This window comes from Ornithodoros turicata, chromosome 2, assembly GCF_037126465.1.
Source record: "Ornithodoros turicata isolate Travis chromosome 2, ASM3712646v1, whole genome shotgun sequence".
Classification (NCBI taxonomy): domain Eukaryota; kingdom Metazoa; phylum Arthropoda; class Arachnida; order Ixodida; family Argasidae; genus Ornithodoros; species Ornithodoros turicata.
The window spans coordinates 22,490,420-22,510,094 of NC_088202.1; the positions used below are offsets into that span (position 1 = coordinate 22,490,420).

A 19,675-nucleotide genomic window follows, 5' to 3' on the forward strand; every position below is an offset into this window, starting at 1 on the left:
ACGATCATTGGCGGCCGATGAGTTGTTTTTTGTTTCGTTTCGTGTCTGCGGTATGTAGTCGTTCTCTACGTTATGTATATCATGTGCGACTTATGTCCACTTGTTGTCTCGTTGTATGCTTTCTGCAATCTCTGGACGGGGCTCTGTGTTTGTAGCTTGTCGGCATTGAAGGGTGTTTAGCACGTGGCACGCTGTCCCTTGACATATTGGCGCATGCTGTTGCAACTGGCTCGTTTCATCGTATTCCCTGGCATGAGACTGTTCCCCACGTTATGTATATTGCCAGAAATCGTAGGGTTAAACCTGATTTTCCCCGCAACACAGTTCTTTAGGGGCTTTTTCACACGCGGTATTTTCTGTCTACTTCAGTATTAGTAAATGCTTTAAAAATTTGTTTGGTTTGATAAAACGAAGGAAAGCGTAAAACTGAATGCTGTGCTACTCAAGATTGACTTTGGGATCATTAGGCCTTAACCTTTATATTCAGGGATATGCTCGCTGACAGTAACGTTCAGTGGAACAATTTAACATATGACTCGCAACCGAATAAGGCCCATTTCTTACCGGTGATCTTCACTGTATGTAGTTTTTGGAACCTTAATTTACACGAATTCGACCACACTGCTATAAAACCTTATACTTGCAACCTGAATTTGGGGGAAAGATGTCCCGCAAATATGTGTGTGTGGGGGGGGGGGGCGTATATATAAGTTTAATAAACAGGAGGTGGCGTCCACGCAAGGAGAGGTCAGCCAGACCTATGTCGGCTTGCTACGCCCTGGTGGAGCCAAAAAAAAAAGAAAAACGAAAGTGAAAAACGGCCGGCTTCTTCTCAGTGGGGGCGAGCGCCCAGGGCCGCGGTTCTCAGTTTACAGCGTAACACTCAGCTGGGTGTCCTGTAGGTATCGCAGGATAGCCCTTGTAACGGCTCCCTGCTGTTGGCGTGCGACGGGGCCGAGAAGCACGGCCAGTGAGAGCGAGCCGCGTCCCAGGCGTCGGAGGCGATTGGCGAGGACAGCGCGGGCTGCAGAGTGCTCCGAGCAGGTTAGTAGGAAGTGCTCGACGTCTGCTACTGCGCCACAGGTAGCGCAGCTAGCTGAGCGACGCTTTCCGACCCTGCACAAGTATTGCGGTGTATATGCGACGTTGAGTCGGAGCCGATGCAGCAGCGCTTCTTCTGCGCGGACGAGCTGCTGGTAAGGGGCGAATTGCGTTGCCGGGTCAATGGACTGGATATACGCATTGGAGCTTACAGCGTCTTCGACAGAGCGACGCATTTCGGAGGCACACCACTCGCGGATCTTTATAAGGCAGGCGGACGATGTGAGCGGCATACTAGCTGGCGGGCCGACGTCTTGGTGGGCACGCCTCGCGGCGGCGTCCGCTCGGGAGTTCCCATGGAGGCCTGTGTGGCTGGGAACCCACTGTAGCCGCACACCGTGGCCAGAGGCGCAAAGAGAGTCGCATGCGGCGATGATAGCCGTTTGGAGGTCGCTGATGATTTTGGTGGCGTGAGAATTCAGGATCTCCAGGGCTGGCTTGCTGTCGGTGAGGATCGTCCACTCTGCAGGTGGCGAGGACGAGATGTGCTGAAGGGCCATATTGATTGCGAATAGCTCTGCTTCCGTGGAGGACGTCTCGTTGGGGAGCTTGGACGCTTTCTCAAAATCTTCATGGGGCACATAAAAGGCTGCAGCTGCTCCACCAGGTATCACAGACCCATCAGTATAGGCGGTCTGCCTTCCGTGGTGCAGCGAGGCTAGGTGTTCCAGGGCAAGTTGATGTGCTACAGGCGCTGGCGTGTCGCTTTTTTTCCCGAAGCCATGGATAAATGTACATATGGGAGGTGGGTCGAGAGCCCACGTTGGGGTAGCATACGATACGTGGGATGTGGGAGGTGGGACAACACCCTTCAGACGGCGCACTGCGCTACCAAAGGCAGACGCGGGGCTGTCGTGGTCGATGATCCTAAGGTAGTGGAAAGGGTGCCGACTCATTAGCCGCGTGTAAATGCGGAGGGTCTCTCTATCTCGCAGGGTGGTAACAAGTGGTTCCCTTGTCTCTGCAAGTACCGAATAAGTTTCCGTTGTCTTGGGTAAGCCCAGGCATGCGCGAAGGCTGCGAGACTGAATGTTCAGGAGTTCCCGCTCGTGAGTCGTGCGCAGGCCGTGCAGCACTGGGATGCTGTACCGCAGGAAGCCGAGCACGAGGGAGCTGTGAATTTGGCGAAGATCGCGACAGGTGGGGCCCCAAGACGCTCCGGAGATGCGCCGTAGGACGTTCACTGATCTGCTCGTCTTGACGGAGAGGTTCTTTATGTGCTTAGACCACGAGAGCTGTCTGTCAATGATCACGCCAAGTTACTTGCAGTGCGTCACAAATTGAAGCGGGGTTCCGGCAACATGGAGAGGGTAGCTGGTGATGGGCCGCCGAGTAAATGCCATGGCGGATGCCTTGCTAGAAAATGCGTGGCCCTACTTATGCGGTATCAGTTTTCAATCGTGCATTGCTTTTCATGTGCTACCCAGCACTGTGACATGAATGCTTTGAACAGTTACTTTCTTTTCCAGGGCTGATGGTCCTTGCCCTGCAGTTCCGGGGGAATATCCACTTCCAACGTCCCCACTCGATCTGCAGCAGCAGCTTCAGGGCTTAAAGGGACCGAAAAGTGAAAAATAACCCCCATATTTTTCCCCACTGTCGTGCACAACATCGTTGTTTGATAAGACACAGAAAGCATTACTTCTCAATTCGGCATATTTTTTACGTATAAATATTTTGAAGATTGCCGGAACATGAACGGTGCTGCCAGCGAACGGCGAAAAAGAGCAACTTGGGTTTCAGGTCCAGGGCTCCCAGGGATTGGTCAACCCTTACCACGTGAGAGCTAATTTTGTAGAGAACGAAGCTGGCGCACATTATCTTACAGCAAAACACTATTTTAAAAATGACGCTCACTTCCATAGCTTTTACGTTAAAAAGCATTCAGCTACTTCGCCGCTACGAGCTACGATCCGCTGCGCCATCTGCAAGGTCGTCTGTGTTATCGCGTTTATTGTTTACGTCGTGGGCGGTCGTGTTGGTCGCGTGAAGAGAAGTGAATGACATGTTCGTGGTTGTTGTGTCAGTTATTCGAGAGACCTACTTATGAGTGGTGTGGTTTTGGTGTTCGGGGACGCAAAAATCATGTTCGTTCACCATCGGCGGCAAGCGTTTCTACCACAAGATTCAACAGGAGAGTGCGCGAAAACGAATGTGGTTCAAAGCACTCGGTTATTAGATGTAGCAGTCGTGTGGTATGTGCTGAGCTCATTTTGCTGCCGATGACTACGAAGATGCCGTAGAAGGCGAATTGCGAAGACGTCCGAAGCACACTGATGCTCAGTACCCAGTGATTTTGCTTCACCGAGGTGACGAGTTCAACACAACGTCTTAGGTATGTACAGGCGTCACACACGTATAAGTTATAATATAGCGACGACGTATTCCATTTAACTTATGGTATCCTACTTGTCCCGTACTCAACTTTGTCAACATCAACAAATTTAATTTTAGGGGCCTTCCAGTGTTGAAGTGGCGTAAGACTGCTTCGTATGTGTGATCCAGGCACTCAAGTTGACATGACAGAAATAACTGAAAGCAGGTATGCAAAGTCCACAGATGGAAGCACTAGATTTGTTACGTTTTGCAGACTTTGTGACATTTTTTTTTAGTCTTTGGACAGGTGCAGAACATTAGTATGACGTCAACAAGAGGAGAAGAAACCGATGAGAACTACTAGCTTGTTTGAAGGGTACGAGAATAGTTCCTGTTGAGATGGAGTTATGACTTTATGACTGAGGAACACCAAATAATTTTCTAGAGATGCATCCTCTACACTTGAATACCCAGTGCAACAGCAAACGTTGATTGTCTTTGAAGCCGCAACTACTGGAATTGTTCAATGTGTGTCAGAGCTGCAGTGAGCCATGCAAGGTTACCACATCATATTGGTCCCAAAATTTGTAGAGTTCCCCTATCTCGGACGCAACTGTCATTTCTCTTTATTGCTCTTCCGATCCTACCTTCTCAGAAATGAATATGGTTCACCATACACTGCATGGGCACTGCCTTTCTTTGCTCATGCTTTCGGTTTCTTATTCTGTTGAATAAATCTTCACTTGAGTTTGCAGCCATTACGCTGTCTACTGTGTTTGCCCCTCATCTATATTGATGTGCTCTAACGGTATAGCACATCAACATGCCAACAACCTTCCAAACAACCTTGCCTAGTCCTACTTTTGGGTGGAAACTACACGATGTGGTAACATCCACATGTATAAAGTTTTAGTCGACGGAGATTTGCTGTTTTTGTACAACCTTCATTGTACATTTCTTTTGTCTCACTTAGCATGCCTGAAGAAATGTTCTGATCTTCATCAAGATGACAGGTCATTGTTTGATCTGCAGCATCATTTTTCCTGTAATCTTTTCACCAACAGAGAATTCAAAAGTGAACAAATGGTAAAATATAACTAGCTTGTTAAATTCAAAAGGGAAAGACGAAACTGTTTATACTTCTCTTGTTTATTTTGTTGTAGGTTTTACAACTGTACGTTCAAGTACGTCAAAACATCAGAGGGCAGGAAGTCCTACTCTATTTCCTAAATCCCTGGACAATAAAAAAGAAAGATATAGTTTGAATTGGGACAAAACGTTGCTTCTGCTCTTATATTATATTTCAATTAAATGTTACGATGCATTTGTAGTGTACACTGAAGCCAGTTTCAATTTGCAGGGCTGTCAAAAGTACTTTACAAAAGTACATCTCAATTACAGTAACAGAGAACTTATGCAATAAATTATTTAGCCATTTTGGAGTACTATGCACACCAATGGTGCATTGTTAACTTGGAACCCAGATCAAGGGTTAATAATAGTTGAAGTCAGCCCTCAAGTGCTTCTTTACGAATGTTAGTTGGCGACGTGATAATGAATCAGTTACAAGTACTCCGTTTAGCAAAACAGAGTTAATTAAGTGTTAAATCCCAATCTTGGTTCAATTATTAGTTGACATTTGGAAACGTGGTCACTAAGAAGTATACTAAAATGTTATCAACACAATTCAGCTGAATGACACTGATGAAAATTGTCTTACTTACTCCTCACATATACAAGTGAGACATGAGTATCTATGCCCACAGGTTACTTAACCCTCCAGGTACAAACTAGTAATTATAATATGCTGTGACAGCAAAGAAAAAGCAATGAGAAAAACTTGCAGCAAACAAGAAATGAAAATGTGCTGACAACATCTCTACAGGTCAGCGCACTGATGGGAAAGCATCCCTAATAGCATGCATGACGCAGATCGAGATCCAGTTGAGTATTTTCTATTGTATTTTCACTGAGCACCCCATATCCTTGTGAATCGCCAACGGGTGGTAAAACCTAATTTCCTGCAGAAATAAGGGTTTTCCGTCCAGTTTGCCGTTCAAGTAGCGCGTAAATACCACATGGCGCTGCCGTGTACGTTGCCATGCTCTTCGGTTTCTCGGATGTATGTAAAAGACACTGGCAGTACTTCGGTGTCAAGGCACAGTATTTCGAAATATTCGTTAGTTCTGATGCAATCGTCTGTCTGCTTTTCACACGCATTGTCTACCTCTCGGCAGCAAAAGCCGTAGCATCCACCGTAGTATCCGTCGCTTTGCATTTCACACATGAACACCTGCACGACGAAAAAACAGCGCTTGTTTCGGCTTACATAAGTGCTTCTCTCTGATACATGGAAATTTCACAAAGCAGTCCATGTTCACGGCACGGAGAGCTACTCCTGAGGACGAATGTGACTCCGATTAATCTCTGGACGAGGAATCTTCTGCTGCGAAGAACACACTTTCCAGCACGCTAACGCACGAACAACAGTTCTGTGTGAGTGACAGTTCTCGAATGCGGAATTCCAGCGCACTTATGTCCAAGAGGCTCGACATTCTCGACGTAGAAAGCGGTCACAAATGCCCACTGCCATTTTCGTTTTCGCCGGATTAGCGCCCGGAAATGCGCGTATTACATGCGTCCTCGACAGATGGCGCGGGGTCATGCCATTGTTGACAGACTGCTCGGTTTCCTACTAGGTCCCTGGACATGCGATTATGGAAAATTCGATTACAGAAAAACTACAGCGATTCCAGCGGAGTTCTTTGACATTTGAACTTTTGAAGGTTCGAGCTTTTCGCTGAACATAAAGTTTCGATAGGTTTATATTCACTTTTCGGTCCCTTTAAAGCACGCTGAACTGCCGGATCAACTGAGAACGAAGATAATAAGATGGCTGCACATGGATATCTGCCGCTACTCTCTGTAAGTGGCTGGCCCTTTGTTAAAACATAATGAGCCTCATGCAGACAAGACACAGCTTCCACATTTTGACACTGTATTTGCATAAATTAGTGGAAATGGCTGCTGTAGAGATTTTATTGCATCTTTGGGGTGTGACCATCCTTTTCTCGCAGATACCCAGCAAAAAGAAATTTGTATTATGAAGCGGCACGACTGCCAGTGTATCTCTATCCGGCGCTGCGTGACGTCAATCGCACAGGATTTGTAAGTGTCTTAGCACTTATTAAAGACACTTGTTATAACGTGACACATGTACTAAGTGGACAGTTGTACTTCGTATAAGTTGTAACGTATCCCTTTCTTGTTTCATATATATCTTGTTATTCCTCAGAACTCCTGGTGGCGTCAGTTAAAGAACGGAACGAAGAATCAACGGAAGTCGTTAAGCGAATTCAGATGGTGCAGGTACAGCGGGAAAAATACGGTAAGAGAAAGAGACAGGAGGAGGAGGGCCAGAGCACTTCAGCCACAAGCAGCTGCATCCGTCAAACGGTACATTTCTATTTATATCCACCCCTGATGAGATTAAGTTTTTCAATTCACTGTCCAAGGTTCCGTTGGAAGACCAGTCAGAAGGCACTGACACCTTAGCAGCCCACCGCCTCTTCATGGTCAGAGAAATGCGAAGGAGTCCGGAGGACAGGCACCCGGATCGCATCACAGATGCAATGTGCAGAACACATGCTGCCAGGCGCCGCTTGATTGAGCAGAAGGATAGTGATGAAGATCACTGTTGCTGATGTGCTTTCTAAGTACCCTGCTTTGGCGTTAGAAACAGAGGTAAGCAACAAAACGCTTGTACATCATAGTGTGTGCTTTTCGATTCTCGTCCTTATTTATTACATACGAAGGCTGTCCACATCAGTTTGGGATGTAAATTGGGGGGGGGGGGGGTGGAATACTCGCCGTGACTTGTTTTTGCCAGGAGCAATGGAACGTTCAGAACCAAGTTATCAATTTATGCTGGAAGCCTATGGACACAAGCAGAAACACACAAGCGAAATTTTTGTAAGGTATCTATTCTCGTGATATTGCCTCTTGTGGCCATGATGTGCCTATATTAGGGGAAAAGGTTCGGGGTGAAGCGCAACGGTTCCAGTTGACGTTGTAATATGCCAATGTGCAGCACTTCCTTGATTGTTTAAAAGCTGTTCAGTTTTATTTATACGCGGCACTGCAAGTTCGAATGGTTAGGAGTGGTTCAAGCTCGATTGTCCCAGAAGTATTCGGTTTCGCTTGAAGCAGGTGACAAATATGAAAATGTCTGATCAAGGTCTTGGCCATGTATATGCAACAATATTTATTTATTTATTTATTTGTATTTTTATGGTGCCCATGAACAGCCTAAATATACATTGTGTGCAGAATTTGACAAACTGGTTTTTTGACCACATCTTTCAACTCTAAGTTACATAAACTTAAATGGTTCTTGGATTGAACGGCATCAGTCACTGGTATTTATTTAATGAGTGAGGGTGTGGCGTAAGGGCATCGACATAGTGTATCAGGGCATGCCGAATTATTAGGCAGCTTCTCTCGCTCAGGAAAATTGATCAATAAAGACACTGAATTCACATTGAAGAGTCAAGAATTCTAAAAAGTGCTTCAGGGGGTGGAGAATGATTAAAATTGCCAACCTATTGGTGCGTGATCACAAAACAATTCAACGTTTTGTTGTAGGTGTGGTAGCACTGGAGGATATCGGACCACCTGCAACTTAACATTAAATTCTTCTGTGATCGCACATCAATATGTTAGCAATTTCAAGCATTCTCGATCCACGTCGAACACTTCTTGCAATTCCTGACTCTTCAGGATCCGAGTCTTAATTATCCCATTTTGCCTTAGGAAGAGAACTTGCCCAATAATACTGCCCACCCGCCTGGTACGCGATGTCAGTGCCCTTAGGCACACCCTCGCTTATAAAATAAATACTGGTGCCCTAGTAGACTTCAGTTTAAGAAGCATTCAAGATGTAATGAGTAATGTAATGTAATGAGTTGAAAGGTGTGGGCAACATTAATGACATGGTAAAAAGTTAACTTGGTAATGGTAAAAGCTTAATAGTTCTGCATGCACTGTAGATTATGCTTCTAATGCGTGCCAACCATCGATAAGTGTTTTCTTAAATCTGATTATGCTGCATTCCTATGGTACCAAACCATTTAAATATCAAATGGGAGCCAGTCGTACAGTACTGGACAAAATTTTACGGAACGCGCTGCCCGGTGTCACCTTTCCGCGCATCGACACCCTATTGGCGAGCGGAATGTTCACTCATTCCGAGGGGTGGATGGTTAACCTCGGCCTCGGATGTGCATGGGAGTAGTTGGTACAAGAGGGCTTCAAACTGCTGTTTATCTGCTTCGTCACTTCATCCAGGTTTCTTAATCCATCTTTTTGCAGATTTCCAACGAGTTTCAGCGGTTGACTGGATCGGACGTGTGTGGCAGTTTGACGACATTCGTCAAGGCATACCGGAGGGCTATCATCCACACAGCGTCTAAACGGAAACATGCCCGCAAGCACCTCTTGGATCTTCCTACCCATCTACAAGATGCAGATGACATGGGTAAGTATTTGGACTTGACTGTGAGGGCTTTGTGATGGTGCAAGTCTAACCTGATTGGATTTCAGGCTCTCTAGCTGCTGCTGTGTGGATGGCGCTGCCTCTGCTGTTGAAGGAATCGCCAACTGAGATTGTGCATGTTGTAAGTAAACTATTGCTCTTTTACTGGAGGAGTGGTTTGACCTTTGTACTACATTTTCCGTAGGTTCAGGGACTGACTCTTTTTTTTTATTGGATTTCTAAATCAGGGTGTTTACTAATTCAGATGTAATGGAATTTGTTTGCCATTTTGTCTGACAAGCAGATTGCAGTCAAATATTGGTCTAGTTTCCACTCTAGGATACATTTTGGGACAAAAGTCGCCAAAACATGCAATCCCTGTAGTCTTTCATCTGTGCAACACTCAGCGGCAGATAAGTACCGCCGAGTGCAAACTGGGAAACTTGGTTCAATTTCTTTTTTCTGCTTGTCTGTGCCAATTGGCCATCAGAGAGTTGCATGGATCAAGTGCTTGCAATAGGTGTCTCTTGCTAGAGCCCCTAGCACTCTGCCCAACATCTCCTATTCGCATTATGCGTTGCTGGCGATAGCGCAGTTGAACGTTTCATAATTTTGCCTGTTGACTTGCCTTTGCAGGACAGCATCAAAACATAGCTTTGTTGTATCAGGCAGGCACTGTATTGCCCAAACTGAGAAACAATGCGATTCTGCGGGAACTCGTTCTATGGACTTCAGCAATGCCACTGGAGGTTTCTTGCTCCGCAAAATTTTGTGGAATCGTAGAAAGCTATGGACTTCTATTTTTGTATTTATAGCTGTACGTAATAGTGTCAGTGCTGCAAGCATGCACAGATACACACATGTATGTTTTGGTGAAGAAACTGAGCATTCTGTTTTGTTGCAGGACCCTTTAGCTGCTGACCCTGCACACCCCTGCGTGGAAGTGTCTGGTGCTTTGTGGGCACCTTCCTCAATCACAGTTAGGCTCGAGAGCTTTTCGGTGAATGTTACAAACCTCAATGCAGCTGTGGCACTTGCGCTGTCGCTGTATTCGGTTCATAACATTCATTACTCCCGGCGATTGAGGAAAGTGTTCACATTTCTTGAAAATGTCCTTGGGCTGGCGCGAGGATCCACGGCATCACTCCTGGTAACCAAGCTAGAAAATGAAATCGGCTTTACGGCTACCAAATAAACCTTCTCCACGTTCTGTGCTAAATGGAAGACTGCTACGAATGCTGTTGCCACAAATAAACAGTGTGAATAGTGCACATCTGACTGCCCCAATTTCTATTGCATGAATTCACTTTAACACGCCTGCCTTACATGATTATCTGGTAGCCATGGTAGCTCCTGTCGGGAATGTACTTGATATCCTATGCGAAAGTAAGAATCGCCCCTTTTCTGGAGGGTGAGAGAGGAGTTTCACTGATGCCTGCAGAGGGCATTGGAATAGCTCCATATAAGGGCTTGTCTTGACTCCATTGATAGGTATTACTCCCAGCGTATTTGTCACTGTGGGTTGTATGAAATTCCCTTGCATAGCATGACAGTTACCTCACCCATGGGCATTTTATCAACTCCTCTAGTGGGCATTACTGCTATTCCATTTCACGGCCTTAATGGGGTTCCATAGTGTAGTGTCACTGCTGCTCCCACAGAGGAGGCAGTGTTCGTACCTTACCCGGTATTAAGGGAACTCCCTTTGGACCATGCCGAAGGAGGTCGTCAGGACATCGTCTGCAGGTGCTGGCCTGACTCCCCTTGGTGGTGTTGGTACAGCTACTGCAATGGATGTCATGGTTACACCCCACAAATGGAGTAACATGTTACTCCCCTTAGGGGGTGTAACTTTTACTCCAAAAGGGAGTGTCCCTTGGGACATGCCATTTACTCCCTTAAAGTGACAGTCCGATCGAAAACATAGGTCTGGGAAACACCGCCTTATGATTTCTAATACTCCTCACAACAACTATGCAAAATATTTCAGAAGAAATCGTATCGCACGATTTATAATCGACTTTTTTCTATGCGGCAATTGGTCCCGAGTAAAGGCCGCAACGAGCTCTCGCGTGACGTGCATAAGAGGAATGCCGCACATGACTTGCGCATGCCTTGATTGTTGCGTGCTAGCATTTGTTCATTATGATGTTTTTGAGTAGCAATCACGCGTTATGTAGACTAAAATGCGGAGTAGCGTCAATGTAAACACAGGTATCACGACGTAGCCTTCTGTTCAGTACACTCATAGACAAAAACACCTCTCTGCATTCCCAGCAACGGCGCAGTCCCCCGCTCCACTTTGTCCATTGGGGACGTCATGCTCACGTGACGGCTGACGTACATAGAGGATCCTTGGGGCAAGGAGTATGCGAGGGAGAAAAACGAAACCGGATGTTTTCAGAGGAGTATTTTTTATTCGATATCTCGAAAACCACGCCATTTTGTGAGCTGAAACTTTCCACCCAGCATGTAAGCTTCCGTGGCAGTTGGAAAAAATCAACTTCCGGTTTTCCCGGACTGTCCCTTTAAGGGAGTCGTCACGCCACCCTTTTTTTTTTTTTCACAGTGTACTCGAACTGAGTTACTCATTCCATCACGTGGTACAACCTGATCACGTGACTACAGCTTACCCAGGGTTTGTTTAGGAACGCACAGTGTGTTGCCTCACTGTCGATACTCTGAAGCGTAGTTTTGTTAGTGACTCTAGCACCAGGAACTCCTCCCGGAGGAAGGGGACAAGAGCGTACTCTGTTGAGAACCGCACCACTTTGCTATTGCAAAGAGCTGCTACCTGCGGCTTACTGAACTGCAGCATATACAGGGTGTTCCAGCAAAATGCGAACATATGTTTTAAAAATATATATGTCACTTTTTCCGAGATGAAATCAATTGCAATATAGCATATGCTGAAGGGCACTCATTAGGAGGGCATTAGCAAACTCCTAAGGCAATGTATTAATTAACTTTCAATAATTAACTTTTTAATCATAAAAGCTACGAAGATGTCGCTATGAGAACATCTGGTCCCTTCGGTCACCTGATACGGGAGCCGTTTTCAGAACTAAAATCGGTTCCATAGATCGGCCGCAAAAAATTAGTGAAGGAACGCCATTTTTTCTTTATGTTGCTGATTGCGCATCTTCGGAGAGGTGCCTTTCCTTCACTACCAATGTGAGAGGGTGAACGAGCACAGTGCCGCCTCATGCGGCGAAGATGAGATTTAACCTCTGGAAACAAAAGAAAAACAGATGTATCGGGTGACTCTATCGGAACTGCCCTTATCTTGGGTTGCATTTTCTGTTTTCTTTTAATCTTTTCCCAGGGACGATCAATCGAACGTATTTTTGTTCTGAAAGTGATAAAATAGCTAAAACCAATGCTAAAAACACTAAGAACATAACAGGACGGACGCACTGAACTTTCAACAAATGTTTATTAATCCATTACCTTGCTCTCGACTTCAGCGCCATGCCGTTTCACGCAGACAGAAGTTTAGCTCGAGTTTTCCGGATATGGGTGTATCTTAGAGTAATACACGGAACACGAACTTACACACTTATCAGCATACAACCCGATCTGCCTCGCATCCTCAAACAGTAACGCTCCTCTACCACTACATTTCCTTAAAATCTCAGTTTTCTGATACATGGCTGTACAATTATTGCATGTCTTTAAATGTTCTACTAAACAACTGTTTTCTGCATTCTTTGTATTTTTGTGCTCACGCAGTCTTGTGTTGACACATCTGGCAGTCTGCCCAATATATACTTTTCCACATGTCAGAACAATTTTATACACCACACTTTCTTTACATTTCGTGAACTTTTCATGATGCTCTCTGTAACAACCCCCTTTTTTTGTAGTTCAAACTCTTTGCAAGTGAATCTAAGCAATGATGATGTGGTTGTGTGTGGTATTGGTGATGGTGTAGCTGTGATGAGAGAACACATCAAAGGAACATATGATAAGAAAACGTATAAAACGCAAAAATACATAAGAGAATACGTCTAATGGTAACGCATTTCCGCCGTAATAATTACCATAATCGTCCTTCAAATTTTGTTTTATGCCTGAACGAGCGTTTTAGCGTTGTAGCATGCTTGACCGACAAGACTGGGTGCCATGGTAATGATGACATGGGTCTGAAACGGGGGAATTTTAATCATTCAGAAGCCTCAAAAACGAAAGTAATCATGAAAGTTATTCATTGTGTCTGTGCGATTTTCTTTTTTGTTCAACTATTACTGGACCTTGCAAATAGCATAAAGAAGAATAGGGAGACGTACAAATATATTTATACGTACTGAGTTCATAAAGTAGAGCACTGCATACAAAGCCTCAGTTGTAAAAATACATCATTTCTACACAGGTTTGCGAGCTTTTATTTTCAGACAGAACGGACCACAAAAGCTTAAGCTGTGTTGGCAGGAAGACATGGAAGGGAGTCGTAAGCCGACTCTAGGTTCCAGGTATACTGAAACCTAAATGTGTACAAATGCAATACCACAAATGTGTAACCGTCAATAACTATGATGACAATAAGGGGTATGTCCTTCTATGTACACGTTTATTAAAGGGACTATGAAATGATTTTTTCTCGTTTTCATCAGAAAGAAAACATTTTTCCGAGTCTAGAACCAGAATTTTACCTTCATCATGCTCGCAGTATACTCGGGAGCGAATTTAAAAGGAGCGGCGAAGGGAGGACAGCTGGCGCCGCGCCGTGGCGAGCTGCCGAGCGGAGACACAGCGAGCAACTTGACGGGACCACGGCCAGCTCGGCAATACGTCATCGTGACGTGTTGCCGAGCCGAACACAGGGGTGGCACTCAATGGATTGCTCCGTAGACGAAAGCGTGCTGCGCGAACGCAATGCATCCTGGACAGGTGCTGGTCGCACGTCACAGCAAACGTCGAGGCACACGTGACCTTGAAGATGGCGGCGCCCGTGACCTGCGGCAAAACCGTTTGTAAACAATGCGGTGCTGTTTCTGCGCGACGTTTTGGATATCTTTCGATCACGGTAATTATTTTTATCCGATAATCTTACAGTAAAACCCACAATTCTTCACATATGGCCTCGTACTGTTTACGACTTCCAAAGATGTGATGACGACCGCGCGTTAAGACTCACCGAGCCAATACGATGTACTCAACTAAGGACAAATGGGCTACCATGTTGCGGAAGAAGCACCGCATTGTTTACGCTGGCAAAATATGTTGATTTCTTGGCTTTATGACGACGGAGATATGTCGGTAAGCGGCAAAACGAGATGTAAACAAAGTCACATGACCTCAAAATGACGTTTTCTATGACGTGCGACCAGGACAAGATGGCAGTTTTGCCAAAGGCACCCGCTTGAGGGTAGTTACAACAATGGCGGGTTTGTGTCACCCCAGTGGAGCCCAAGGATCCCGCCAGGAGCATGCGCCGTAGGATCCCGCGTACGCGTTCATCTCATCGGGAGTGGAAATCTCCATGACGGCAGCTTCCGCGCGATGGTCGCAGTCTATCGCAGTCGCATAGTCACATCCTGTGGTTTTCGTCGACATGCCGAGACGATGTTGGATAGTTGGTTGCCCTAATTTACGTGAATATTCGCCTGGTATTCAATGTTTTATGCTGCCCAGTGACGAGACGGACAGCTTTTGATGCCACGAAGTAATCGGACCGCCAGAGTGGAAAGACGGTGTGGTGCCATCGACAGCTCGTGTTTGTAGCGGATATTTGCATGATAGAATTTACGAAAAGTACGCTGAATCTCTTCAATGTACTGGATAACGAGCTAAGGGGTGTCGTCTAAACCAAGGTGTGGCACCATCACAATACCTGTCCACACCGGGGAAGAACATCCACCTAAACGGCGCAAAGGTGTGAGTATTTTTCGTTATTGGGGCTAACAAAGGTCTCTCAGTCCGTGTGGTTCAAATGCTATCATAGATTTCAGGATTGCGTAAATGGGTTAATTCTCATCTGCGTGACTCTGAAGCTGGCCGCCGCTTACGGCACAAAGAAGCTCTAAAAAAAAAAGAAAATATAAGTTACCTAATGTAGTCCCTAAACTCAGGTGGTGCACTGTTGATAAAAGTACACTTCGTTTAGCGTGATCTTAGAAACCATACTTCAACATAATATTTATGTAATATGTCGAACATACGTATCAGTTCTTTTCTCTTCACTCATCTGCTTTCATGTTTTCAGGTAACTTCCTCGGCGGAGCCTGAAACCCCTTAGGTGAGACAGCATGATCATTGTAACCCACTATTCAGAGCAGACAAATGCTGTGCACCCTCTTTCCAGATTCCTCTTTCATGCAGTGTCTTGCCTACCACTCGGGCTCTGTATATTGTTCACAGTTTGTTTTACCTTTTTTGTTATTTGGTTTACAGTTTGCTTTATCATGTGCACAAATATGATAGTGAGGGGGACATTTTCTTGTTTACACTTCTTATCTTATAATCATTGCTCAGTTAGATTACATCATTTGCATTCACCGGAACTGGAGTTGTATACTGTGTTATTTTCTTCTCTCAAATCAGGGAAGCCCATATGTATGGCAGCTGAAGTCTTTCATCAGCGTAACATGCCAGGACAACTCCAGTGCTGTGCAGGCCACTTCTAAATTAAAGGAACCTAAAGTACTCCTATGCACTATGTCCTCATTAGATTTGGTTCCTCCTACAACTCTGCACTTAGTTTTACATTACCAAAAATAACCTTACCCACCATTATCATACCAGTGGTGTACTGCTGTGTTCAACAGGTTCAGCTTGCTTTGGGCATCCTGCAAGGCCGTGCAGTTACTTCAGCCCATATTTGATGGTAGCACTGGTGCCAATACAGTTGTTAGATGAGCTGTGTGACAGTGTAAAATAGACCATATCCTGTGTTCTGTTAAAAATAAAAATTATGCATGTATAGCATATAATGTGTGATGATGATGATAATTTGAGGTTTTTGGCGCAAAAGCGACGCATATAATGTGTATATGTAGATGTTAGGTCTTAGTTATTGTACTATTTGAGCTAAACGTCAACATTTCAGCTGTTTGAGCCTGATGCCCCGGTCCTTGACGCACATACAAGAGTGCCCACACCTTCGGAGGAGCCTGCAGAGCTGAGGACTCTGTCCCGGCAGCAAATGAAACAGATCTTTCACAAAGAAAGTAGATTTCTTCTAGAAGACCAACAAGCAGTTTACTTGTAGTTTTTTTTATTGCAAAATATAGGGCATGCTATGTGAGTACTGGGGGCTTCTTTCCAGTTACCTCAACTAGTGACCTCAAGCTTATGTAACACAATAATATAAGACGGCAATGAAGCAGGCGAACTGGTGTCGTGAGATTGTGCCCCCAGTCTTAGGGTTATGGATGTATTACACGGTATTGGAAACCTGGTTGAACAGTAAATTTGTTAAACGACAAACAGTTACCAGAAATAAATACGATGTGCAGAATACTCTTACACAATACGCTGCAGCTGAGTCTCTGTAGGCATGGCGGTTGGCAATGCTAAATGTTCAGATTGACGACGTGCTCAACATTGAATAGAGAATACGTGACGTGGTCATAAATACATTTTTGCACGAAACATATTCTTAGGCAAACAAGTCCTTCGACAGAAGGAAATACAGCCATCTGTACAACAATAAATGCAGAGTAAATCAGAATCGCCTGAAGGCGTGAAGCTGCTTTGAATAATAACAGTAATGATGACGACGAACATGAGTTGAAACAAAGTAAAACAAAACATTAGACCATCCAGTCTTTTAAGATAATTCTTGCAAACAAATCGAGCAACGAAGGGCGCATCTTCCAAACATCACAGTCGCACTTCACAACGCACTTCCTTTGTTGTCAGGTTGCAGCAACCACCAGACACTTTCCATTGGTGACGGCGATACAACCAATACAAGTTGCGGTGAATCGCTAGAGGCCCACGTAACTCGTCAGCAAAACTCTCAAAGTCACGGAGGTACTTGAGTTCCTTGTTGTGAACGGCCGCAGAGCAGAGGACGAATACATTCGATGAAACAGTAGAGCTCACATATCATACTTGCCAGCTCAACTGTAGCAAACGATTCAGACACAAAAAAAAAAAAAAATTGTTCATTATAGCGTGTTATCCGAACGCCTCCAACCAAGAAAATGTAATGCTTCAACTCAGCTTCAACCCTCAGACGCGACGAGAGACCTTGTGCGACTAGATGGCGGCAGCCGGCAGCCACAGCGGGCTCGCAGCATTACGTGCCATTGTGCAACACCGGTGACGTAACTGGGCACAGAAGTGCAGTCCGTACAGTTACATCATCGACGGGAGAATGTGCGCGGGGGAGGAGGAACGCGGAAGAGACATTTCGAGCGCGCGATTCTCAAGGAGTGGAGCGATTCCGTCCGGAAAAATTTGTGGCATATTAGTTTCTTGTCGGGAAGAACAGTTTCCAGTGAAAAAAAAGTATGGGGGTTCGGGAAATTTCATAGTCCCTTTTTCCGAAATTTTTCCGGGCGAAATCGCTCCACTCTGTGAGAAGCGCGCGCCTGAAGTGTCTCTTCCGCATTCCTCCTTTCCCGCGCGCATTCTCCTGTATATTGAGCAACTGTACGGAGTCTTTTCCGATCAGCATTACGTCAACGGTGTTGCACAATGGCAAGCAATGCTCGCCACTGGCTCCTGCCAGTCGCATCTAGAAGGTCACAATGTCTCTGGTCGCGTCTGAGGGCTAAAGCAATACGTCTGTCGTGGTCGCAGCCGTTCTGACGTTCGGATGACACGCTATAATTAACAGCTTTTTGTGTGTGAATCGTTTGCTGCACTTTTTCATTGAATTAATCGTCTTCTGCTCGGCTGGCGTTCACAACAAGGAAGCCAAGCATCTCCGTGGCTACGAGGTTTCTGCTGACGGAATAAGGTTTCTGCTGACGAGTTACGTGGGCCTCTAGCGATTCACCGCAACGTTGTATTGATTGTATCGTCGTAACCAATGGAAATTGTCTGGTGGATGCCTGGCGTTGCAATTATATTTACGTCAGTTGCAGTTATATTTACGTGTTGGCAATCTGACAACAAAGCAAGTGCGTTGTGGAGTGCGACTGTGATATTTGGAAGCTGTCCCCCTTTGTTGCTCGATTTGTTTGCACGGATTATCGTTCAAGACTGGGTAGTGTAATGTTTTGTTGTACTGTGTTTCAACTCGTGTTCTCCGTCATCATTACTACTATTATTCAACGCAGCTTCGCCCTTTCAAGCGATTCTGATTTACTCTGCATTTCGTGGTCTACGGATGGGATGGGCTGGCTGTGTTTCCTTCCGTCGAAGGACTTGTTGTTTGCCTAAGAATATGTTTCACGCAAGAAATTGTATTTTATGAGGTATTCAATGTTGAGCACGTCGTAAATCCGTAAAATACCGTTAGCATTAACGACAACCGTGCCTACAGAAACTCAACTGCAGCGTATTCTGTAAGGGTATGCTGTACAACGTATTTATTTCCGAGAACTGCTTGTTGTTTAAAACATTTATTGTTCAACATGGTTTCCAATACTATTAATACGTCCTTAACCTTGGCATTGAGAGACACAAACTAACGACACCAGCTCGCCTGCTTCATTGTCACCTTATACTATTGTGTTACATAAGCTTGAAGTCACCAGTTGAGGTACCTGGAAAGAAGCAATAAGCCCCAGTAGTCACGTAACATGCCCTATATTTTCAATAAAAAAAAACGAGAAGTAATTGGTACTATTTCAAATAAACTGCTTTTTACTCATCTGGCAGAAATCTGCCTCCTTCGTAAAAGAACTGTTCAATTTACCATCTGGACAGAGAGTCCTCAGCTGTGCAGACTACACCGAGGATGTGGACCCACTTGTACATGTGTCAAGGATGAGGACACCAGGCTCAAACAGCTGAAATGTCGGCATTTAGTTCAAATAGTACCATATCTAAAATACACAAGACCTAATAACTGAAACATTTACATATGCTACACATGCATAATTTTTATGCGTATGCAAACACAGGATGTATTCTATTTTACACTGTCACACAGCTGTATTGCCACCAGTGTTACCAGCAAATACGGGCTGAAGTCGCTCCACAGGCTTTACGGGACGCCCAGAGCATGTTGAACTGGTTGAACACAGCAGAGCACCACTGGTATGGTAATGGTTGGTAAGGTTATTTTTGGTAATGTAAAACAAAGTGCAGAGTTGTAGGGGGAACAAAATCTCGTGAGGACACAGTGCATCAAACTTGGGTTTATTTATTTTAGAGGTGAACTTCAGAGCACTTGCTGGAGTTGTTATGGCATGTTACCCTCGTGAAAGACTTCAGCTGTCACCCTGAGAAGAAAATGAATAACACAGTATGCAACTCCGGTTCCGGTGAATGTAAATGCATGTAGATCCACTTGAGTAATGATTATAAGATAAGGAACAAAAGTGTGCACCTCTTAAAAGCATCCTAGCTTGCTCAGGTGTAAACAAGAAAATGTCCCCCTCATTGTCATATTTGTGCTCGTGATCAAGAAAACTGAAATCAAATAAAAAAGAACTTATGAACAACACACAGAGCCCGAATGGTACGCAAGGCAATGCTGCAAAGAGGAATCTGGAAGAAGTGCACAACATTGGTCTGCTCTGAATAGTGGGTTGCAGTGATCATGCTGTTTCTCCACGGGGGTTTCAGGCTCCGCTGAGGAGGTTACCTGTAAACATGAACATG

General features: G+C 45.0%; 2 protein-coding genes across 2 annotated transcripts; one reads left to right on the plus strand and one right to left on the minus strand.

Annotated features, from left to right (window-relative positions):
- Window positions 1–869: 869 nt before the first annotated feature.
- Window positions 870–2,686, minus strand: LOC135384410 (uncharacterized). Its single transcript, XM_064613612.1, has 2 exons — window positions 2,559–2,686; window positions 870–2,340 (listed from the first exon to the last, which is right to left on the minus strand). The coding sequence occupies exons 1-2, from the start codon at window positions 2,684–2,686 to the stop codon at window positions 870–872; spliced, it is 1,599 nt and encodes a 532-aa protein (XP_064469682.1).
- A 6,219-nt stretch (window positions 2,687–8,905) lies between these two features.
- On the plus strand, window positions 8,906–10,207 carry LOC135383214 (uncharacterized). Its single transcript, XM_064612775.1, has 3 exons — window positions 8,906–8,953; window positions 9,019–9,092; window positions 9,855–10,207. Exons 1-3 carry the CDS (start codon window positions 8,950–8,952, stop codon window positions 10,143–10,145), a joined length of 369 nt encoding a protein of 122 aa, XP_064468845.1. The 5' UTR covers window positions 8,906–8,949; the 3' UTR covers window positions 10,146–10,207.
- The last annotated feature ends 9,468 nt before the right edge of the window (window positions 10,208–19,675 follow it).